This window comes from Pleurodeles waltl, chromosome 6 (genome assembly GCF_031143425.1).
Source record: "Pleurodeles waltl isolate 20211129_DDA chromosome 6, aPleWal1.hap1.20221129, whole genome shotgun sequence".
Taxonomy (NCBI): domain Eukaryota; kingdom Metazoa; phylum Chordata; class Amphibia; order Caudata; family Salamandridae; genus Pleurodeles; species Pleurodeles waltl.
In genome coordinates, this window is record NC_090445.1 from 653,252,582 (window position 1) to 653,278,234 (window position 25,653).

At 41.3% G+C, this 25,653-nt stretch overlaps 1 protein-coding gene across 5 annotated transcripts in view; it reads right to left on the reverse strand.

The window, feature by feature from the left end:
• The window catches only part of PPFIA4 (PTPRF interacting protein alpha 4), a 3,105,259-nt gene that overhangs the window by 1,970,423 nt on the left and 1,109,183 nt on the right, over positions 1-25,653 (reverse strand). For all 5 annotated transcript variants that reach the window (XM_069239004.1, XM_069239005.1, XM_069239003.1 and 2 more), the window contains one exon: positions 17,419-17,583. In XM_069239004.1, the coding sequence (XP_069095105.1) occupies positions 17,419-17,583 (165 nt within the window). The remainder of the gene's footprint in view (positions 1-17,418; positions 17,584-25,653) is intronic.

Genomic DNA, 25,653 nt, shown 5'->3' on the forward strand with positions numbered 1-25,653 from the left:
CCTTGCACATAGGGACCTCTGTGATCCACTTCTAGGGACGCTGCAACTCTACACTCCTCATTATCTGAACTCTCATCCGACCAGTCATCGTTTATTCCATTCTCACCACGCAATGGGAACTGTTGTACTGCGTTATTTTGACTCATTCCTTGACCTGTTTGAGGAAGCATCACCTGTTGCTGTCCCATTGGTGCTAAGGGCAACTGCATTTGCAGTCTATGTACCACAGGAATCTGCTGTTGTACTTGCTGCATAGGCACTGGCTGTACACATGGCATCTGTACCTGTTGCATGGGTTGGAGACCCTGCATCTGAACCATGTTATTCTGAAAGTTCGGATTTGGACCCCTCATTCTTGGTCCTTTAACATTTTGGAATGCATTGACATCATTGCTTTGTTGAACAACACCCTCCTGCACCATCATCGGGCACTCCAGCTTCCAGTGTCCGACACCCCTGCAAGCATGACACGGTAGCACCTTCTTCATCCCCTGCACATCATTTTGAATCACTACAGTATTCAAATCTGGATCACGGTTCACAAAACATCCTCGACCTCTGCCTCTCGCTTGTGTCTGAAACGCACCGTTTCCTTGCGGCTGTTGCACCATCTGTGGCACCACATTTCCCTGCATCCCTGCTTGTGCTGCCTTGATTTGCATCACCATCACTTTCTCCTTCAATTTTCTCTGCTTCAACTCGATTTTGTCTCTACAGTATTTCGAATACTGCAACACCTCATCAATCGGCTTCGCTTGCCAACAGATCAAATGATTCTTAATCATCTGACTAATCTCTAGCCTCAGTCCCTCAACAAACCTGAACACAAGGTGGTTCATGTCCTTTGCCTCTATGACCTCTGTACCACTGTAATGCTTGAACGCTTTCAACAACCTCTCATAATAGGCATGTATTGACTCCTTGGCCTCTTGTGCCGTTCGATCAATCTTTTGCCAATCAATATTCTGCGGCGACACTTTCTGCTTCAAAAACTCAATCACCTTGTAGTAATATCTCATCACCTCAGGAGATGGTGCTACCGTAACCCTGTCCCTTGCTGGTTCTTCTGTTGGCCAATCCACACCAAGCCACAAGTCAGTTGGAACAATGATCTCAAACAGTGTCTTACCAAAGACATTTCGCAAGCTTCACAAACCTGTCTGTCTACTGATACCACTCTATTGGCTTCTCCCTCAACCTGGGAAAATCATTCGTAAATGACAGGATGTCACCCCTGGACCATGGTACATGGGCAAGAACCGGTCCAGCTGTCTCTCTCATGGGGTACGCTTTTATTGTACCAGTGTCAGGCACGGATTTCACCTGCTGCTGCTCCGAGCAGTCGCTTTTCCTTTTATCTCTCTTCTTTGCCCATCTGCCTATCCACTTTTCCAATGCTCCCCAAACTTGTGCGCCCTGCAGTATTTCTTTAAGGTGCACCTTCATCCCAGTAGACCTCATGTGATCAAAATATAACCTATAGCTTAGTATTGTCTAAGTCTATGTCATATTTATGTGCTAGCTTTGGCATCCTCTGATGCACTTTGCTCACTTCTTTAGTTATTTTCAGGCACAAATACCTCAGTTCAGCCTCAGTGTAAGACTCTAGTCTGTTTACTCCCATGCTTCCGTCAACTAGCTTGGCTGCTTCCACGCCCAACCTCACAAAATTCAGGTACTCTTCTCTTTCCGACCGTTCTGCTGTCGCAGGGGTAGTCTGTGGTGAATTTTACTTGTATAACCATTCGTTCAATTGTTGTGCAGTTAAACCTTGCAACAAGACAATTCCAGCCTGCTTTACTGATGTTTGTGGCACATTTGCACTTGAGATCTGCGGGGTTAGCAGTCCCAAACCTGAGTGTCTCATGGCATCCAGAGGAACCCCTATCGGACTGAAGTCCAACAGGGACCTCGACCCCTCTACCATTTGTTCCAGTGGAGTCATCCCTTGAGAGCTCCCTATGAACCCTCCTCTTGTCATGTCCTGGGTCATTACACCCTGATCACAAACGCTAGGCTTGTCCTGCGCGTACAATGGCTGGTGCCAGCTTATTCCCCACGACCTGTGGAACGCTGGCTCCCATATTCTGATTCATTATCCGTGCCGTAGCTAACTGCGGTCCTGTGACTGAAGTGTAACTCGGAACCATCTGCTGCTGCGGCTGGGGCAATAAAAGTGGAGTTGGCTCAGTCTGCACTAACTTTGGTCTCGTATAGGCTTGATCCGACGGTACTATCAATTTCGTAGTTGTTTCTAATATTGGGGCATCAGGGTAGAGCCTCTGAACTGGTGGTGGCTGCAACTGTGTCTGCATCTCTGGTGCAGGAGACACACTGACACTATTTTGTACCGGAGCTGATGTTGCAGCTGTATTTGCCTGTGCTGTATTCGCTGTTCCCTGGTTCTGTGTTGAATTTACAGGACCTGCACTCGTACTTGGTCTATTGTCATACATGGCATATGGCGGTGGACGATAATGTCACAACTGATTAAGGAACTCCTCATCATTTGACTCATCTGCATCTGCCCAAGACTTCTTAGTCTCCTTTTCTTTGCTAGAGCCCTTGTCCGATTTACAAGTGGCCTTTCTTCCTTGCGTGTCGGCTTCTTGAGTTATTGCTGGAAACATTCTAACCCCGCCTATTATTTCCCTTCTCTACATTCTGTGTTCACTATCCCATCTAGCCTCCGCTAGTGTCTTTTCTGCTTTCCTCATCCTCCTCTCAAACTTTTGTTGCCTCTGTCGTATGGCATCAAATCGCAAATTGCTAGCGCCTCAAACTGTGCTGGTCTCGTAGGCGGCTTCTGCTCATTCAACGCCTTCCGCAAATTCTCTAAGATCCCTATGTTGAACAACCCATTCTCTGGAAACACCAAACACCCGTCTTTCTCTGTTAATTTGCACCATTGCTTTAGCCAGAGACATGGCGCGACTCCCTTCTCCTCCATTACGGCATAAGCCGGAGTATCCTCTGGCGGTGTAGGCTACCCCACATTTGCGGTAATGTACACATCTCCCCTCAAAGCACTCCTTAAAGCCTTGAAAAACTTCATTTTTGCGTCTTTTATTTTGGTTACAATCGAATCAGGAAGTGACTTTAATTCCTAGAACACTCTTCGCCTACCTTCTCGACCAATTGCCTCTCACGGACGGCTGCCAATCCGTGCAAGACCCTTCTTGCTAACTGTCCTATCCCAGCGCTGCTCCAATGACGTCACACTCACACACACTGCAGCTGACAAAGTCTTGCGGCTTGTCCTCCCTACACTCGATTCACACCAAAACTATTGCAATATATTGCGAGCAGTAACAAAACTCAAATTTGCTGGTTTACTACAGGAAGGGTCAAACAATCACTTCAGACTGTACAGAGATTTCACTTGAAGCCTCGGCCGCTACTCTCTCCTTCTCAGATCCCGCACTCGCAAGCAAAATTTGACCTGCAAATTCTACTCTCGACTTGTCAATGGTTTGTCCTAGTGCACTTTAAAAGTCACCAAATCTCCATCGACGATTTCACTCACACACCTTGACTCAGACTCGACTTGTCAACCACGCCCGATTGACCTATTAAACTGCGCAAATTGCAACATAAACCACGTGTCTCATACACTTATCAACATACTCTGGAGTCTTAGACCATGCAGGGTCCGTACATCACCAACAACCACGTGGACAATTTTTTAGCACAAAGTGCCACACTCACATGAAGTTCGCTGACTTACCTACTCTCATACTGCGGAGTACGCACACTCCTACTAAAACATCACCTGGCCTAAAATTCTCACAAACCTCACAATTCACCTGCGGTATGCATAAGCTGTGAAAGCGCAAACCCTACGTCACTCACTCTATCACTAGAACGCCGAGAACATACCCAACTCACTTCGGCAGGCTCCGAGGTTCCGGGAAGGTCATTTGAGATTCAGGGGAACATCATCCTTCCAATTTGCATTATCTTAAAAACAATTCTAAAACAATGGTCCCTCGTATTAGGGCCCCAAAGGGCCGAAACCGTCCTCTGCTACCAGAACTGATAACGGGTCCCGACCTATGTACCTTACTTGCACGGGGACTCGTTTTAGGCCAATTAATCTTTTGACCCTGATTGGAGACACCTTAAGACAAGATCTCTATTCAGCATTGCGATCAATAAATCAATAACCTCATCAATATTCACAATAGCAGTTCAATCAACTAGTTAATGACATTAATAATAATCAAAACCCACCATGACCTTTCGGTCCAGAATACCCACACAACTTTAGTAAGATTTTAGGATATTTATTTCCCTATTTGTTACATGCTACTTGCAAGTTTATTAGTCTGAATACCAGCAAACACATCATCAATGTCACAATATGACAACTTGAATAAGACTTAAGCAAAGCAAAGATCATGAACATTAGAACAAAGCACGACGTCAACATGAATCAACTTTAGCAGAGTATCATTAGTACAGTATTCAACAAAGCAAAGATTCAGTCATTTGTCTATTTGCACCCAATAATAGTGAATTCCTGAGCTAACCTCGAATTAGCATTAGCATGTTGGGCTTCATGCAAAACAATTTAGTAACATAAATTTGGAAAACATCTATCTATGGTTTCTGTCAAAAGAGCAGTTGGTACCTAGAAAGAAAAGGCAAACAGACAATTACAATTTTTCATCATATAGTTACCCTCCGTGATGGGTCAGCAGACAGAGTCAGTCTTCGTCCTCAGGACAGCAGTCGATTCGCCATCAGCCAGGATAGAACAGCAAAGTCTCCGCAAGAAAGGGCAAAAAACTCTTCCCTCATATGGAGGAGAAGCAAGTATCGGGCAAGGCAAGAAAAGTGAGGATAGTTTGAAGAATCAAACAGCAAAGGCTAAAACGGAATATCAGAGTAACAGCAAGAGTGTCCCTCTAATGGCTGATTTCTCCTCGTGTCACGTTGTTAAATTGAATTTGCCAGACAAGTCTCTAATTTCCAATTGGTCAATATTTGGTGCATCGTTATCTCTGTCCAATAATCCGTTGATCATCTTACTAGAATTTTCACCTAAGACAGTTCTCATGCAGCTTATTGGCTCCTGTGATTTACGTCGTCATGGGTAGAATGTCATGTAAGAAAAGTTACACTCGTCGCTCCAGTCAGTGGTCCCATTGTCTTTACCAGTTTAGGCGACCTTGTACCTGTTGCGAATTACACTGTTGCATTCGGCAAGAATGTCTCCTTGATCAAGTCGGGTCTCATGAGAAAGAATTTACTATGGTTACACACACATCTCTAACTTCTGGAAAAGTACAGCTTCATGTCCTTGCACGTTAGAAAAACACATTTAATATGAGACCAGGCAGCTGGCCAAGACCCTTGCTACCTAAGGCCTAGTGATTAATTTAGCAGGAACCTTAACATATAACTCTTAATGCTAATACACAATCATACATTAGTACATTATTAATTCATTATTAGTCAATTTCATTAATCATCGTATACATTGGTGGCCACTCCCCGTGGGCACATTTCAAATGCGTACATTAGTAGCACACCAATAGAGTTTCTATGCGGTTTCATTATACATTATTTTGCAAGCTTTTTGCGTTAATAATGATTAAAAAAATTACACTCCAACAAACGTAAGAGCATTTCTTTTGCAGCCAGTGCCCTAGCATAGGGTTTGAGCAGTTTCACTGAGACTTGTGTTAAGACGTAACCAGTTTAAGGACTCTCTCTTCCCAAATGACAACCCACTTTCTGACAGCCCTGCAGTGAAAAATGCTTCTGTTTAGAAATTATTCTGAGGAGAGAAGAATAAATAAATTACATTTGGAAAACAAATAGGGTGCCTCCATCTCTAAACTGGGATATTTGTCAAGACACTTCCATTTTGAGACCCTAAAATGGCATGGACAAACTAAAGCTCTACCCTCTTTATATGTTTGGTACTTTTCAAAGCAAGGTTCTTGAACATTTTACACAGCATTACACACTTGTCCATCCCAAAAAACCTACAGTACAAATACCGCTTTCATTTCAACCACCATTAAGAAATATACAATGATCTAGGTAAAGCTTTATTATTATTAGAAGAATCCCCACATGGTGAGAATTGCAGTTCAAAATTGTTAAGTAAAACATATTTTCAAATACGTTTTCACCAGCAAATCACATTTCAACAAATGTATTACCTTGTGTAACCTCTGGGAAGTATTAATTTTGTAAATTTGAACATTTTATATAGTATACCCCCTTCTTTTGAATGACATCTGTTTAAATTTAACTGTGAGCTTTAGTCACAGGTCTCGGGGTTCAGTTATGTATACATGCTATCCCACAAATCAATATGATGAAAAACATGTATTTCTTTGCTTTCTAATGAGTGATTCTTAGACACATTCTGCATCAGCAGCACTGACAATCTCTATGATAGCTGCCCAATTCTGTAACAGTGGTGCTCAATCAATGTTTCATGGTAGCTTTATATTTATGTGGCTTCCATCCGGCTTACTGTTTACTGTGAAATTATTTTTGTGAGCAGAAAAATTTCTTCTGCTAATACGTTCTCCTTCATCCACATATAGCTTTGCAAATTCATGTGCTCCTCTTTTTTGGAGGGAAGACCCCCAACCCACCCACCTTTTCTTTTTAAATAATTCGAAAATATTTTGTTTTGTTTATGGGGAAACCCCTAAAACCTTTAACACCCCAAACCCTTAGACACCTCTAAAACCTAACTCACGCCCTCGCCATGCACTGCTAATGACCCCACCAATTATGGCACTCATGACATCTTTGATAACATCATTGATAGTATCAATGTAATATTTGCAGTAAAACTTTTGATGAAAAAACTGTGCATGGCAAGAGTGCGAGTTATAGTTACCTTAGGGCACGAGTTATAGTTACTCAAGGTAACTATAACTGGTGAATTTCTATGGTTTCGTACATTTAAAATGTGAGCCTAACTATGCCATCCCTGTAACCTTTGTTTTTTTTAAGTGTGCATATATATATATTCTTACCTTGTGTGGTAAAGGCACATGTGAAGTAAACAAAGTCCTTGGTAAATGATATTTGGTGAATTATGTTTGTATCTGGTTCCTGATGGTGGGCATGACATGTTATCATACATTATAAAACACCCCTTACATGCCAATACTTGATAATACTTTGAGATCTGCAGTTTGTTGTTACCTATTTTTGTTCTTAAAATGTTGTCACCATCCACCTAGAACCAATAAAGGTACAATTTCTGATATGATACAGTGTGTAACTTGGTATAGACAGTGAAACATGTTTGAAGTTGAAAAGAGTGTTTAGTGTGGGTGAGTGATTAGGTTGACTGAATGAGTACAGAGGGCTGGGAGATGAGGTAAAGGCAGTACCTTAAATTGTGAATGATTCTTTATTTTTGGTTTTGAGGTTTAGCCAATAGTGCCCTCATCAACCTTCACTTCAGCAGCCACCGCGTAATGGAGTTTTGTTGCCTATTATTAATTTATGGCTTTTTTTTATCATGTGCAAGGTGACCATCACTTTAAAGTTTTGGAAGCTCATGTAAGTGTTCTGAAGCACCACGTAGCATTATTTGGCTTTTTAACCAAATTTGTTGATCCCAAACAACATATTGGAGAATTTATCACATAAGGAAGCAGACTCACTATGTTAATGTTTGGCTTGTTAATGTGTTTTGATGCCTGCATACAATGGAGTATGTTTTAGTTTGTAAACCAACATAATTTGTTGGCTGTTTGTGTCTGTGGTATGGGTGACATTTAGGACCGCCAGAGCATGGATATCATCAACACAAATGTTACTAATGTGTTTAGTTTTTGTCCACAAACATTAGATTCTGAATTTGCAAGCAGCTTAAGTTGGAGCATATATGTCTGTGTGGCAAGTGTGGGAACTGGTTAATGTATTTAATCTGATAATGATGATCAATGGAGTAGTTTTGATATTTGCATCCAACATATGCTGTGCCCTAAAGGTATTCTTGGAAGGTGTAAGGATTGATCCTAGGAGGATGCAGACACAGTGATTAAGCAAGAATTTCAATGGTGATGTTCACTAACACTGAAGGAGATATGACTTTTGTATCCAACAAAAGTTGTGTCCTGTATTTGTGCGTGCTATATGTGACAGTTGGGCCACCTAAGGCATTGGGTTCCCACTTTCTTTGTAATTTTGATCTTTGGAAACGTTGATCTTCTCAACCAGTGGTTTTCATGACCAGTGATGTTTGCAAACATTTAAATTTTGTGTAAATACACTCATGAACAATCGTGCAGTTCTGCTAAGGCCTCTGCTACAAATGTTACAGACCAAAGCAGCGCAAGAGCACGCATTGTAGACTCTCAGGGCCCCAGTCATAAAAGGGCTTATGATTTATAAAGTTACAAATGAAGATTCACAGCACTCAGGGCGGCATATCCACAGTGACCACTGCAGTGCAGAGACTCCCCTCCCTCATAGTACAGGGACTTCACACTCGTAACTTTGTTGTAGGTCGCATTTAGAACCTATTTTGGGCACCCTTAATTTAGCATTAGGCCTGTAGCCAATACTTTTTACATCTGGACACATTTTATTTATGTCATATTTTTTAGCAAACCCAGCCTTTAGCTTGTTGTTTTAATATTTTAATCAGCTGCTTCTTTCTAGGAAGACATAATAGCTCACACTGCACATTTTACCAGCCATTTGTACACAATGCGCTTTGTGCCCTGTTCAAGGCTGTCATCTTCGGTACATAATATTCTAACTCATATTGCCACTCCAGTATCTCAGGAGTCAGTCCCCATTTTCTAGACACATCAGTATGTCAGGCCTGTTCTTAGAACTCTGTATGAATTATTATATGAACAACACCTAAAGGGGGCAGAGAGCATTCCAGTCATGGCCATCCTGGGATGCACATCATTCCATTGACACTGCTGCTGACTCTTCGGCTTCCCTACAGGATTGCCATCCATACAACAGGCAGACCCTTGCCATTTCACTCAGGTATGAGGTTGGGGTTATCCCCTTAGATCAGGACATGCAGAAGGGTTACCACTGCTATGCTCTCCGACCTAGGCATAGGGTGTGGGAAGGAATCCACAGGCTCTCTAGAATCATACAAAATGGTCAGGTTGTTCCTCTTTACACTAGTAGTAATGATGGTTACCGTACTATGTTTCATCTGCCTTATTATCACAGCCCATGCTTTTAATACTAGGATACAACTGCTTCAATAAATGCATTGAAATCCAGCCTGCATCTTGTGTTCTGCATTGGCAAGTCCAAATCTCTGAGTAACTGAGCGAAAGGAGTATGATCTGTTCAAGACAACTTCTCTGAGGAGTCAGAGTTTCAGGTTTAGGTTGCCACAAATCACCTTTACTTCCTAGGGTTGGGTGATACACTGTGGACTAGTCAGGAGTCACGCTGACAGTTTCCAAATGGCGTGGAGTTGACTCAGTCTCCTACACTTGGTGGTGCTGACGGCCATAACACAGTCTTATTACCATGATAAGAACCACACAACAACTTTATGAGTCATAAGTTCCTATGTGAGCCCAGATGTCAGATTTTGCTTAGTGACTAAATAACTGCTACATAAATATTCACCAGATGATGGAAAGAACCTATTGGATTTTGTCTAACTGTTTTTGAGTTGCTCATGATCAAATTCTCCGTGGTCAAGTTCATGTTAAGTGGAAATGTATCCAATTTTGCAACCTCCCTACGCTTTGATCATTCTACACATTTGGCAGAAAACTGAAATATTGAAGTCCGTTTCCCTCTAACATGGTACACAGTTATGAGCAATGGCCAAAGTCATTAATGGTGAAAACAGTTGGTTTCCTTCGGAGTGACAATCAACCTTGGTTATTGTAAAGTATATTTGACAGATACTAGCTAATTAGCTGAGGGAATATTACTGTAATAATAATAATAAATTGTCTCTTGGAAAGCTTACATCAGAAAGGTGCAAAGACGAAAACAGCATTCACCTCTATGAGGACACAGGAAGAAAGCATGGCCATTTTTTAAATAGGTACTTCCTGATGCTTGTGCTGACCTCACCTTGTCTTAGGATGTCAAAATACCATGCTTGCTGCAGAAGACCTATAGAAGATATAGTATGTGATGTGCACGTTTTTGCTTTTCAAAAAAATATTAGACTAAGAGTCAGATCTTGACCTATTAAGCAGCATATATATTCTCACCCTAGGAGTTCATAGAAATCCTGCCTCCAGGATGTTGGAGACATTGTTAGTGATTAGTCAGGAGACGTGCAGCAAGTAAAAAAGAACAAAACTTACATTTAAAACAGATAAAATGAGGAAGAACACCGATATTAGTGATGACACGGATATGAAGAGAGAATTTCTATGCTCCTCAACTCTTCTGCTTTTCCAGTTGCGCAGGCTCAACCTAAGGTCATTATTATAGTTCCTTTGATAATAGGAGTAATTATAGAGGAAAGGGGTGGGTGATGGTACAATTAGATTTCCATGACTGTTAATTATGACACTCTGCAATGCAATGGAAAAGCAACTCTGTTTAGGAGAGTAAGTCATTACAGAAAAGGTATAACAATGCAAAAAAAACAGTAGATTCTTAATCTGAAAGATTAAGTAGAAAGTAGAACTTTATCCTAGCAATGTTGTAACTTCTGAATTGCTGGCAAAAAAAACTGTATAGTGCTAGGTAACATATCTGCAAGCTGGTAAACAAATGTTTCTCCTAATCGAGCCGGCGTCCATGCTGTAGTCAGCAGGGCGCACCAGAACCCTTGCAATGTTCACTGTCTGTAAAATAGCGACGGTGTTGGGCAGGGGAGCCCCTGCACCGCATGGCAGGTGCATGGGCAGTGCAGGGCACCCCTGTGCCCCCCGCACCTGTTCTCTGCCAGCCTTTACATGGTGGTGTTACCGCCATGAAAAGGCTGGCAGAAAATGTGGTCATAATCTGCAGAGAAGCGCTGCTTGCAGCACTGCCCTGCCCTGGCGGATTAGGATCTCCGCCAACACCAGTCTGCCGGGATCCAAGATCCTGGTGGAGCTGGTGGTTCCCTGGTGGTCAGACCACCAGGTTGTTACGTGGCGGTCGGACCACCACTGTGTGTTTGGCAGTTTAAGACTGCCACACTCGTAATGAGGGCCATAATTCTTTATGGCATTGCTACATAGCAAACAGACCCCTCCCCACTTTGATCACTGCCTTCAACCCTGCACAGCTTTCTCCTGCCCTTCAATGAGGTTCATTAGACAAAAAAACACACACAACCAAAGCTAGAATCAAGAAAAGAAGGGTGACCCCACCAGTGAATTACAACTAAATCTGGGGAATATCAATCAGATGCTGGTCATTGGAAATAAATGTCAGGATTAAAAGGAGTGAAACAATAATTCCAGCAGGATATTTCAGTCAGAATCTATCATAGATGAAGCCAGACATATTTCTGGTATATGACAGGGCTAGGAACTCAAAAGATATTAGAATATCTGACAAAACATCATGGATAACAATATGGGAGGTCTGCAGAGCCTGCCACTGCAGAACCATCTGCACGTCCAAGAATGACCAGAACTAACTCAGCTCTGTGGCAACCATGGAGATGCACAGGTACTAGTCCCTCATGTTGTAAACAAGATTTCCACCACTTGCTTCCCCACTGCCCTATACACAGTACTATGTACTTCACAGAACCATAATTGATTGTGTGGGTTTGTTATCTGACTTGGGGGCTTAGTTCACATTTCCAGAGTGACCACATCAGCAGTAGCATTACGAGATCCTGAAGAAGATTTAATGCTCTAGGGCCAATGCTAGGCTTCAGTCACAAGACAAGAGTCTTTTACCACCCTCAAGAAAGATGGCTGAAGCTGGTAATGAATGATGTCCTGATTTGCTATCAGGAAGAATAACACAACACAAATGGTCCATCCAACCAAAAAATAAGGTCTTGATGTTGACCAGAAATAACATATATCCGATTTTCTTCAAGCAACTGTAGCTTTCTATAACAAACCAAATGTGCTCAGAAATTATTGGGAAATATGAAGTGTTTACTATGTATATTAAAGTTGCCTAATACTATTACTGTCTTGTAACTTATACAGTAACCATCATTGCCCCCTTCTGGCCTATGCATTATCAGAAAGGTGGTGGGTGATTTCAAGAAGAGGTGAATGGTTCTTTTGTAGATTTGGAACTTTGTAGACTTGAAATGATTGATCGAACGGAAAATGCTAACCATCCAAATATTTAACTCTTGCTACATGGAGAAAAAGCGTTCTCATGAAAGTCAAAAACAATAACCAAGGGACTGTGCAAAGTTTGCTCAGGAGCTCTTTTGATAAACTACCAATGTTGTAGGACTGTTTAGAAATTAAGACATACTTTACAATGATTACTGAAAAATGGGACTACCTAACTGAGGCTTGAGCTAAGAATGTACTGTTTTTTTATATGGCACACAAATCTTTCCCTATAAAATAGTAGTAATGAAAGTAAGAGGGTAGAGTTAATCTGATGAAAAAACATAAGGCTTTAAGATAACAGAAAAATTGTAAGGTACTATATTTAAAGCATAACCATGATTTCTTTAAAGAAATACAACCCTCATTGAGAAACGTGGTATTTCAATGTTCAGTTATTTAGATAAAAGGGAATACTCAAAATTAGAACCTATGTAACAGTATATTTCTGAGTTGTACATTTGCATCATTGCCATTTAACTTTAATGCTTTAGATTTAGGGGCAGGACTAAAATCCTGCAATGTTTTCACACCAAGATTAGAGAACAAATGGGTGAACTTATTAATGTATGCTAAATGTCTATTTGTATGCTATCATACTAAAGTAGGGCGGCATTGACTAATAACTATGCTGGAAACTGATAACGAGAAAACCTATCAATAATTGAGAGTCACTGTTAAGATACTAATGAATAAGGAAGATCATGCCAGAACATTAGACAAACCATTTAACATGATAACTATTGGACCTGGCCATTTTGGCAGGTTCATCCCTGACTTTTTGCCTCCTTCCTCCTATTTTTTTCTTACCTCTCGCTGTTGGCTCTAGGACTCTGAGCACTTTATCACTGCTGATCAGTGCTAAAGCGCAGGTGCTCTCCCTTCTAAAGTTGGTATGATTGGCTTATACCTAATTGGCATATTTAACTTACCTGTAATTCCCTTGTACAGTGGTATCCCTATATCCTTGCACCACCCACTAAAGTAGCCTTTCAAACCTGTCTCAGGCCTGCTATCACAGTTTTCTGCCACAGGGACCTGGCATCTAAATTTACTTGCAGGCCCAGAACTCCCCTTTTACTACATGTAAGTCACCCCTAAGGTACTCCCTAGCTATCCCTATGGGCAGGATGCTATGCATGCAGATGGCAGGACATGTGCCTAGTAGTGTGGCATGTTCTGGTAGTGACAAACAGCCTATTTGGTTTCTTACTGCTGTGAGTGTTGCCTTCTCATAAGATTGCATTGAAAATGCTCTGCCTTATGACTAGGGGGTATCGTCTGATTTATGAGGGGTAGCGTAGGCATGTTTGGTATGGTTGTAATGGTAGAGAGAAATGCTGCTTACTGGCGTAAGTGGATGTTTTATTACTACTGCAGAAATGTCACTTCTAGAAAGTGAGCTTTTCTCTGTGCTTATAAATCTTGTTTTGCAGTTTTACTCCAATACACGTCTGGGCAGAGTGACAGTTGGGCGTTGAACATACTTTTCAGACAGCCTGTACACAGGGAGGGTGGAGGTGTCACAGAGGTGCATCTTCATTTTGAATAGTCTTCCTGTGCGGAGAGAAGGGGGAGGCAGAGCACACTTGCCTCTGTAAAGGCTGTGTCCTGGCCTCACACAAAAGGGTTGTTTGTCCCCAACTGATGTTTGGAGCCTGTGCTGGAGGAGAGAGGGGACATGCCCAGAACCAGTTGTAACTGGTTGGAACCTCCTCTCCCCTTCTTTGCTGAACCACTGCAACAACTGGGTATAAGTACAGAGGAGTTTTCCCCATAATTGGAGAAATTTTGGAACTAGACACAGAATGCTGTTGGAGGGCCTCACCAAGAACTGCCTTGGACTGCTGCTGCTGTGATGACCTGTGACCTGCCTGATCACTTGGAGGAACTGCCACTTGCCTGCACCTACCTTGCGCTAGCCTGCTGCTGGGCCCTGCCGCCCTGTGCTCAATTTGTACTTTGTCTCCCAGGAGCAAGGTGCTGTGGCCCCTGACCCCTGCAACTGCCTAAAGCATTAGGATTGCTTTGTTTTCACCCATAATGTCTGGAGAGCACTTTACTATAATTATCGGAGTATCTTGTGAGCGGTTTCTATTTTTAGGGTTTTCACTTGGACGATCCTGAAATCACTGCTGGGACTCAGGCTCCTTTAATTGGTATTTGGTGCTTTGGCAGCGCTCTGCCGCTGTGGAATTCACCGCCACACCCCAGGCTGGTACTTTTGTTTCAAGCCCGAGAGAATCCTATTTGTGCCCCCCGGTGCGAGGTACGCTCTGAGGAGCGTCCCCGGGGCACCAGAAGACCCTTGCTTGAACCCAATCACCTCCGCGAGCCGGGAGAAGAGTAGTGACACTCATGCACCAGACGGGGAGCAGGCGAGTGCACACAGGAGCCCCAGGAGGAAAGAAGACCTCTTCGGAGGTCTCCCTTTGGGTCCAGAGACACCCTGGAGGCAGGACACGGGGCAAGGGAGAAATCCTTCCCCCCGTTGCAAGCGCTAGGAGCATGATCGTTCCCGTGGCCCTGATTTTGTCCCTGGAGACCGCGGGTGGGTGGGAAGTCTCGCCAGAGGCCCCCCCGTCCCACAAGGTCCCTCATTTGGGCCCCACATGTTGTTGCTGGCATCTGAAGGGCCAGTTGCGGCCGGGGGGGCGATATAAAAAACAGAGAGGGTGCGTGCTGCCCCCCTAACATCTGCGCAAGGCCCCTGTGGAGCATAAGGAGCGCCGGGGGCCCCCCTTGTTATCCTGTGGCACTAGAGGTGCCTTAACTTCACAAGAACAGGGACTTTTTATGGACAATACATTTTCCTGATGTTCCTGCTATGGACTTGCAGGAATTATTATGCTAACCTGTTTCTGATGATGTGCCCTATATGTGCTGATGTTCCTTTATGGGCATTCCATGCTGATATGTTTTTACTACTTGCCATACGTTTTATAATGTTCCTGGTATGGGCATTTATGATATTTTATGACAAGTGCATTTTCTTAGTAATGTGATTCATGACTACTGCTTATGTTGCAGAATAATGAGTAACCTGTGTGTTATGTGTGACTACTGCTGATCTCTGCAGAGTAACTATGATGTAACGTTCTGACAACTGCTTGGGTAGTAGGATACTACTGACATGTTTTGTTTGGTGTAATAATTATGTTGTGTACAATACAGTTTCTTTTTATATAACTTGGTGTTGTGTTTCCTTTTTGGTGGGAATAGTGTGTCACATGTGTTGTGTATGTTGTGCAAACGCTTTACACATTGCCTCTGGAATAGGCCTGACTGCTCGTGCCAAGCTACCAAGGGGGGAACAGAGGTTATCTTGCACGTGTAACTCCCGTGCCCTGACTAGAGTGGGTGGGTTCTGCCTGGCTTAGGTGCATATCCTAGCCAACCAGAAACCCCATTTCTAACAATAACCATGTTTGATGAGATGTAAAAAGGTTTTAAAAGGGATTTTTAAAATAAAGCTATGTGCCTTCGAGGCAAAAGTACCCCAGGTTTTAACATAGGCAAGATAAAGAGGTTGCTGGCAGCACCCACACAGAATTGATCTAAGTAATTTCATAAAGTGGTTTCTATTTTGTGCAAGCAATTTGACTTGTCAGGCAGGGGCAAAGCTGTAAACCAGTCTAAAAAGGAACTCTTGCTATTTAAGAAAAGTAGTAACATTAGCAGAAATCACTAATAGCCTAAATGTAGGTGAAAAAAACATTTACATGTTTGTCTTTATTGAGTAAATATGTAATGGCAAATGATTGGGATATTTTGATTAACTGAGCTCACTTTAAAACAATATTAAAGACCTAAATAAAATTGTTTTTAAACGTAAAGATGTGAGGAATTTAAGAACTATATAATTTTGTCAGAATTTGTTTAGTATCATTCAGTGTGGTGCCTCTTGAAAGTTGTTAAGCTTTGTCAACCTTAGGTGTGGCTGGCTAAATAAAAATAAAAATGTATATTTACAAAAGAAAAGCCTGTTTTTTGTAAATAGAGTCTAGAAATTGAAAATAAGAGTATTGCCCTGGCGCTCAGTCAAGTGAGGTATATAAAGTTTTGTTCAAACCTCTTTTTTCGTAATGCAGAATATTTACTGCAAATGGTCAACCAATAGTTTTTGAGACCGCGAAATGTTGAACTGTGTATTAAATATTGATTATTGTGCCAGATTTTATTTTTCAAAAGAGGATGCTAATGTTTTACTGAATACGTTTCTACTATGAGGATGGATAAGCTAAAATACAAAAAAAGGGAAATGTATGTTTTTTCATTAGGAACACATTCTATTCTAATTCTGTTTCAGTAGGTACAGATTCAATACAACAATCCGTCAATTTGGAGGAAAAAAAAATAGATGAGCACAAAAACTACTTTGTACAAAATAGCTTGTATGTTACTAGCTACTGTATGCTCACCTATGCGTATTAGTCAATATGGGTTCAAATCTCAAAACATTTGCAGAAGATTTGTCTTTTTCTAGATGAAGGTGAATAAATCTAAAACATGTGTAAATTTCAGTTTATCAGATTTCCCAAAATAATTCTAGGAGTACTTCTGAGAAGCCACTTCCCATGATTACTCAAATACTTAAAACACTTACAAATTGAAATAAGGCACATTTCTTTAAGTGTGATTTTAATTCATAAGTGCATTTGCACTAGTTTACTTTTTTTGTCCATGGAAGAAACGTTCCATGAACAAACAATCCCCTATAACACCAGCAATTTTTGATTCACTTCTCCCACTTTCCATTCTGTTTCTTTCCTGCCTTGGCATGAGTCAATTTGTATATGTTTTCATTTCAGCCTTCTTCCCAGGACTGTGCTATAACTAGCAAATAACCCCAGACCAGTCTTATCAACAGCTGGAGCTTTCAAAAATATTAATCAGATACGTTTAATTACTTCTAAATAACAAATAAATTGTGTCTGTCTTGAAATATAGAAATCTTGGGGCATCTCCACGAGTTCAAGAAACCTATACACTGATTTCAGTCAGAAATATTTATTAGAAACCTCTATATATGAATATAATAATGTGATTGCAGGATAGACTGTAGTTGCACATGCGCCAGATAAGCAGCAGGGGAGCGATGAAAAGAAAGGTATACTGCCAAAAACAACTTATTGTACATATTACTGCGCCAGAAGCACACTTATTTCAGGCCACTCACCTTTTCATCTAGCGCTTTGTGATGTTCAAAGAGGGACTTCAGTGCCTTTAAAACTTCCACCTCACTCGACACACCTGACGGGGACTGCGCTTGTCTCTTCACCACCGTCATCCTCAGGGACCGCTCATGCCGCGAGACCAGGCACTCGAGATGTTCTAGCAACAGCTGCACAACAGAAACAACATTTGCTTTATCAGGAAAAGGCAAATATCAACATCTAAATGACACAAGCGAACACAGGTGCATGCCTTGCCCTGATTAAAGTACATGAGAAAACATAGTTTCAAATTCTGGCGTTCAGGCTCTTCTAGAATACATATAAAGGAGGCAAATATAAATATATCAGTCATTATCCAAGCATTTGTTAATTACTTGTATTGTACATAGCACCAAATATCACACCTTTGCAGTTTCTAATCACTGGAAACAGATGTTAACAGCCAATTTATGGTTCTACATAGTAAGTAAATTGAACAAGCCTATGTTTGTCATGCTGGGATTCAAATCCACACATTCAGATAACTGCATTTGCCTGAACGCTCGGTGATCTATCTGCATGGCAGTTCAACTTTTCTTATTAAAATGATCAAAAATTATATTTGTTTACATCTTTCACTCATATTACTGGCAGCTAAGCACAACAGATAAAGTTGCATCTCATTCAGAGTTCAATCTCTCTAAACAACTTGTTTTGTTACTTCAAAAAAAGGTCATCGCTCGAAAAGGTTGGCATTTAATAAAATGTCAGGTAATACAAACTCTACTGCATTAGTACCATACTACTTTTAAATTCCACATACTACCACTTATGGTTCTCCATTTTCATTAATTTCATGAATATTGCAATAACAGAGGGAATCCTAACTCCAGTAACAGAAAGGCAATGAACAAACAAACACTGTGAAAAACTCTATCCTGAGACTCTCACAGTTGTGGAAAAGGCTGCTTCAATGCAAGCCAACAGAACTTGCACTGCTATAAATGCTTTCGGCCTAACTGCACACTCTGACCAAATCCTAATCCAATCTAACAATATAAATATAGCCCCTTTGTCTTCACCCTTAACAAGTAGCCACTCTTTAAGGCTTTCCAGACCCGTTGCCCAGATGCTTTCACTCTCAAACCTGTTGAACAAAATATTCCTACCTCCCATTTTTCATCCTTGCATCTCAGTCTCCTTCTTCGTCCACTCCACTTTTGTCCCTAACCATACCCAACATTAGACAAATTCCCAGACCTGGCTCACAAACTCTTATATCCTTATAAACATTTGTCATGTAAGGCTACCCCCACCAGTTTGCCTGTAATGGTCACCTGAGATACCCCTGTCTCCACTAGTGACATCACAAAGTGTGCTATGTGTTGTTTCCTTTGCTCTGACCCTCTGTGGTTGCCCAGGCCTGATAATTACAGTCCATGTACATCAATACAACATTGTTGTTGCTACTGTCAAGAGTCCTCCATTGTGCTCCCATCTCCGTAGTGCTCTTAGTTCCTCTGTCCCCATCCCCTCTGCAACTCTGATTCAAGGCCCAAACCAGAAACCTAGACCTCTGGAATTGAGACAAAGCATCCAGTAGCTCAGCTTATCCAGCAGTGTGGAGCTGCAAAGGGGAGCCTGACTCACCATTGGGCAAGTTCAGAAACAGTGCAAGGACCAGTAAGTAGCCATTTTTTGTCAATGTAATGTCATACAACTACAGGCTCTTTGCTTATGTCTTGCAGCTGTCATGATTATAGGCTAGGGTAGATAGTGGCAGGCTGGCTTTGGTATTCAGAAAAATACATATTATAATTTTGGAAGAAGTGTTGGGATTTGGTGGTAGTCACTTATGGATTATGTATTTGTATAACATTTCCACAACTCATCCATAAAGACTTAGCCATGATGACCAAACAGGTCTCATTCCCAAGGGGATCAGTTGAGGCCACCACACCTCAGATGAGATAATGGAAATAGAGACTGTGAGGCACATACATGAACAAAATTGAGATAGATTGCTCAAACACCGAGGCTTTGTAGCCACCATACAATGATATGTCAGCAGCAACCTTTTGTATGAGGTACCAAACATGCCAACATTCAATTACCTTAAGTGGCTCATACTGGTTTATATAAATCATAGAAGTTCACATTGCAACTATATTGGTTTAAACATGAAACATATTCATGTGGTTTTGTGCATACTGCACTATTTGCATTCAAGTTATATTAGTCTGCATGTACTGTATTAGTTTCTATACACCAACAATTGTTTGGTTAATCAATATATTGGATAATGCAAAAGTAAACCATTGGTGCATCAGCCAAGCACATTGGTTACATGAGAAAGTTTTGCCGTCTTGAGGTGCATGGTTTATAAACACAACATACCGGTGTATGTTCCTAACAGCTTTTTTTTACCAACAGCACGCTGATATTTCTGTTAAGTGCATTGTTAAAATACAATAGTGTGTTTAAAACTGTATATATTTTAATGGCATACACTACTAGTTTCCCTCACAAATTGTTTTATCTGCATAACATTGAGGTTTGTGTGTATAGCCTACAGCTGTAAAATCATAACACACTGGTCAAGTTGTAACATACTTACTGAGATGCATAACATATTGCTTTGACCTCTGTTTGTACTGGTTTTATGCAAAGTTACTGATTCACATATAAAAAAAGAGATTTGCAAGGGTAATACATAGGTGAAAATTGTTAATAGACTGACTCATAAATATACTATATTGGCTCACTTTTATAATCTACAGGTTTGAGCGGGTAATATATTGCTTGAAATATGTACCCTCTTGGTTTCAAAGCAACGCATATGCTGTCTTGGATTAATAATGTAGCAGTAGATCAATAATATATTGGCTCAGTCTTGTAAGTGAAATATACATTGTAAGCGAAATATACTGGCTGTAAGGTGTACCTATTGGTCTGGAAGCATGACAAGTTGATTTGCATACATGATGTATTGGTCCACATGCATAACCTGCTGAACTGCATAAGTAGTGCATTGATTTACATGAATAATGTACTGTTCGACATAATTGTATGGCTCAATTGAGTGCTTAATTCTTGTAATCTTCTGGCTTGTGTATATAAAATATAATGATTAAAATGTACAGTACATTGGTTTGAGAGCATTTAATGCTGATTTGCATGCACAATGCACTGTTTCATATGCACCACCTGCTAGATCGCACATTTACCATACCAGTTTGCATGCATCATGTATTGGCAGACATGCATAGTTTCTTGCTTCCGATGAATAACACATTGACTGCCAAACACAATATGTGTTTGTAAAAGAAATATAATGTTTTGTAATCAGAACCCGCTGGTTTCTGTGGACAATCCATAGTTTCATTTATATATGGTAGACACCGTACAGATTATTTGTTTTTTCTCCCACTTACACTGTTAAGGAACAGCAAACACCTTGGTATGAATGGAATTTATGATGATGCCTGTGCTTTAAGCACCGGCTTGCTTCCACTACAATATGGTTTGACTCAGCAGGTTCAAGTGGAATGAGGCAATAAAAGTGCTTCTCAGCTTCATAGGAAGTGGCCTCTCCAAGGACAAGAGTAAACCAGGTCTCTAGCTTTTTGCAAACTTGTCGCAACTATTATTGTCTCCTCCCCTTAAATCTGCTGAGTCAAACCATAGTGTAGTGCAAGTAAACCAAAACATGATGCATTGGCTTCTTTATTAATCTCATTCAAAACAATGCTCCTCAGCAAGTGTGACTGGGTTAAAAATGAATTGTATGCAATGGCATACCAGAAATGTGTACCTGTCTATTGCCCACACATATCAGTAAGTCGGGTTTAGACAATAGTATATTCCTCATACATACATCTATTGTTTTTGAAAACCAATCCGATATTCATGGGAACCATGCAATCGTAAATTTTTACCAGTACATTGTTCATGCAAATCAATATGGCAGATATGCAATCCAGGAAGTGATGCGTGAGAAAAAGTGCACCATGCCCACAAATCAGCATGAAATGCTCTCAGGCATTTAAATTAACATAGTATATATACAAACAAGTTTCTGATTGACTGACAGAAAATGTTGCAACTGACATATTCAGACTTGGGGAATCAATCCTTACGTTCTGAAAAAAGTTTATATAGGACATATAAGGGCACAGGCTGAGCATACTTTGACACCCAGGGGCATGTGAAGGGTCTAAAAGGTAACATCGCTTGGGATATCTTTTTTTTAAAATGACAATTTTTGTCACTGATGCTGCAGTTCCAGTGGCAGGATATGGTATTCAATGTGGCTTCTGTATGGTACCACAGGTCCAATCTGGTACCAAAAATACATTTTAAAAAACCTCTAGAATGGTCTATAAAAAAATCCATTCTGCAGAACTAAGGCTTTGTATAGTGGGGAGCTGACAAAGGGTAAACCCTTGCCGAGTGCACAGTGAAGGGTTGGCTGTCTGCGGAGTATGGGAAGAGGTCACCCACCTGTATTCAACACAGGACCTGGCCAGAGGCCTTTCATGGTTAACCTTCTGCTACGCATGGCTGAAAGCTGTTTGCAGCAGGGGTGGTTGACCACTCAGGGGAGATTAGGAGCAGAGTCTGGACTCACCTGCAGTCAAACCCCTCAAGCATTCAGTTTAGAACTGAATACAACTTGACCCCATCATGCACTGCTTATGACTACACATATTACGCCACTAATGACTTTTTAATTGACATCATCAATAACATCACTGATGACGTCTTAAATGACATTGATGACATCACTGCTGACCATGATACTGCTATTTTCTTACTTCATAAAACCTTATAGCCTATTTCACAAAGAGCTGGTAGGAAAGGGTCTATAGTCATAGACAGCATAGAATTACTGCATGCATGCATGGGGGTGCACAGAATGGAAACAGGGTAAGACCTGGAGTCAAGTGTGCCTGTGCATGGTGAAAGACATATGATGCATGGGTCACCTATTAGTAAAATTTTGGGTGAAAGCAGTACTCCATGTTAAAGTTAAACAGCGCAAAGGCTCACCACACTTGCTGTATGTTGCAGAGGCGTGTTTCAAAGTATGTGATACCTTAAAGTCAAAGGCTGTTGCCAAAGGTCTGTGACAAAATCGAACGCATCTGTCCAGAATAGATTGTCCAACAGTGGATATATGGGCAAAGTTAAATAGCTGTTCTACAGAGCTATAGACAAATTGTCTGTAAAGTGTACATTTATAAAGCATGAGTGTCCAGAACCTCTCTGAAGGTTTTGCAGCATTGCACATTGTTCAATAATAGCCGTGAATACTAGTAAAAACAGGGATTGTTCACCAAATGGGGTGAGTTGACAGATTTGCTAGGTGCCTTGCATGTTGCCAAAGGTTATGTCCTTTGTCAGTTGACTGGTGGTAGAAAATTGAGCACAGGTGTAGGTTGCTTAATTACTTTAGGTCCTCAAAGCATGTAGCACACTGTCACAATCACTGGATGATGTTATCAGTGGTGTCATTTAACATTTCATGAGTGATGTAATATGCAAGGTCATAACCGTTGCTGCATGGTGAACATATTTTAGTTAGTTCACTAAACTATAACTGGTCAATTTCATCTGTTTTGGGGGTTTTAAATGTTAGCTCATCTCATTTCAGTACCTAATTATAACATTAATTTAACCTTTATTTTTTCAGTGTCATACACATGTGTGTATATATATATATATATATATATATATATAAATATATATACACACACATATATATATATCTACGCACACACACATATCAGAAAATTTCCTCCAACAAAATACACTATATTCTAGATGCTGCAATTGCCACAATTATTTATTAATACATGCAGTGTGTCTATAAACAAAAACGAAGGACTAAAGCTGATCAAACGAACGCAGCGGCCATCTTACAACAGCTTCAAGTTCTTACAAAATCCTTTTGATATGTGATGCATGGCTGGGGTCATTCACTTTACTACACAAACCCCAAGAGCATAATCATACATAAAATCCATTGTATTGTATATGGTATAGGTAATGTCAATTCTTCATACAATAAGGAGTTATATATATTCTATCATCAGACAATTAATTATTATCCAGTTGAACATTTGCTAAAGCCATCTGTTAGAAATGGGGTCTTTGGTTGACAATCAGGTTACCTTCTGTCCAAGCAAGGACCCTCACTCTAGACAGAGTAAAGGAGGGTTACACTCAGTTAACCCCGGCTCACCCCCTTGGAAGCTTGGCACGAGTAGGCAGGCTTAACTTCAGAAGCAATGTGTAAAATATTTGTACCAACACACACAGTAATATAGTTTATCACTACAAAATTACACAACACAGGTTTAGAAAAAATAGGTAGTATTTATCTAAACAAAACAAGATCACAACAACAAACATCCAACATACACAAGTCAAGACATGCATTTTCAAATGAATAAGAGTCTTAATCCTTAGAAAACAGTGTAAATGCTGTTGTCACACAAAGTATCTGGTTAATGTAAAAAATAAAGCTGCATGGGTGAGCGTGCGCTGGAAAAGTGTAGAGATGCGTCAATTCCTTACTCACAAGTGAGGCCGATCTTCGTTTCCTTTTACAGTCGGGTTGGCGATGCGTTGGTTTTCTTCCTCGCAAGAGATTGATGCGTCTATTTCCAAACGGGTACCTCAGATGATTACACAGAGTCGGGTTGACTTAGACAACCAAGGACGATGCATGGAAAATCCGGTCGAACGGTATCAGGAAACTGCGCAGCGTGGGTTTGCTTTGTTTTCAGCCTCCGTTAGCAGGTGTTGCCTGTCATTTCTCCAGCTGCGATACATGAATCCTCCAGCCGCGATGTAGGTGGAGTGGTGATTTCAGCCGCAAAGCCGGTGGCGAGACGTTTCTCAGCCATGTCACAGAAGGTGTGTCGTAAATTTCCCTGAATGGTGGTTTGTGCATGGATTTTCAGTTCTTGTCTGCCAGCTTCACCTTTCAAGGGTCCAGGGACTGGATAAGGAACTACTTGACAAGGCAGGAGTCTTAGCAGAGAGTCCAGGTGCTGTCAGGGGAAGTCTTTGATGGCCCTGAGACTTCAACAACACGAGGCAAGCTCAGTTCAAGCCCTTGGAGATGCTTCTTAATCAGGAATGCACAAAAAAGTCCAGTCTTTGTCCCCTTTCACAGGCAGAAGCAGCAACTGCAGGATAGCCCAACAAAGCACTGTCACAGGCAGGGGCACAACTTCTCCTCAGCTCTTTTCCTTGGCAGATGTTCCTCTTGATTCCTGGAGTGATCTAATTTTCAGGGGTGCTGGGTCCACTACTTATAGTCCTTTCGGCCTTTGAAGTAAGCAAACTTCAAATAAAAGTTTCTCTTGTTCGTAAGATCCTGCCTTGCCCAGGCCAGACCCCAGACACACACACGGTGGTTGAAGGCTGCATTGTGTGAGGGCAGGCACAGCCCTTTGAGGTGTAAGTGACGACTCCTCCCCTCCCTCCCAGCACAAATGGCTCATCAGGATATGCAGGCGATATCCCAGCTCCCTTTGTGTCACTGTCTAGAGAGAGGTGCAAACAGCCCAACTGTCAACCTGACCAAGACAGGGAATCTACAAACAGTCACAGAATGGTTTAAGCAAGAAAATGCCTACTTTCCAAAAGTGGCATTTTCAAATACACAATATAAAAACCAACTTCACTAAAAGATATATTTTTAAATTGTGAGTTCAGAGACCCCAAACTCCACATGTCGATCAACTCCCAAGGGGATACTGTGCTTTAATAATATTTAAAAGCAGGCCCCATGTTAACCAAGGAGAGAGATAGGACTTGCACAATGAAAACTGAATTGGGCGGTATTTCATTGTTAGGACATATAAAATAAATTGGTATATGTCATACCTTAAACATACACTGCACCCTGCCCATGGGGCTACCTAGGGCCTGCCTTAGGGATCCCTTACATGTAAGAAAAGAGAAGGTTTAGGCTTGGCAAGTGGGTACACTTGGCAAGTCGATTTGGCAGTTTAAAACTACACACACAGGGGTATTAATGTGGGTGGCACAACCAGTGCTGCAGGTCCACTAGTAGCATTTGATTTACAGGCCCTGGGCACCTCTAGTGCACTGTACTAGGGACTTACCAGTAAATCAAATATGCCAATCATGGAAAGCCAATTAAGAATACATTGTACATATGAGCACTTGCACTTTAGCACTGGGTAGCAGTGGGAAAGTGCCCAGAGTAACAAAAACAG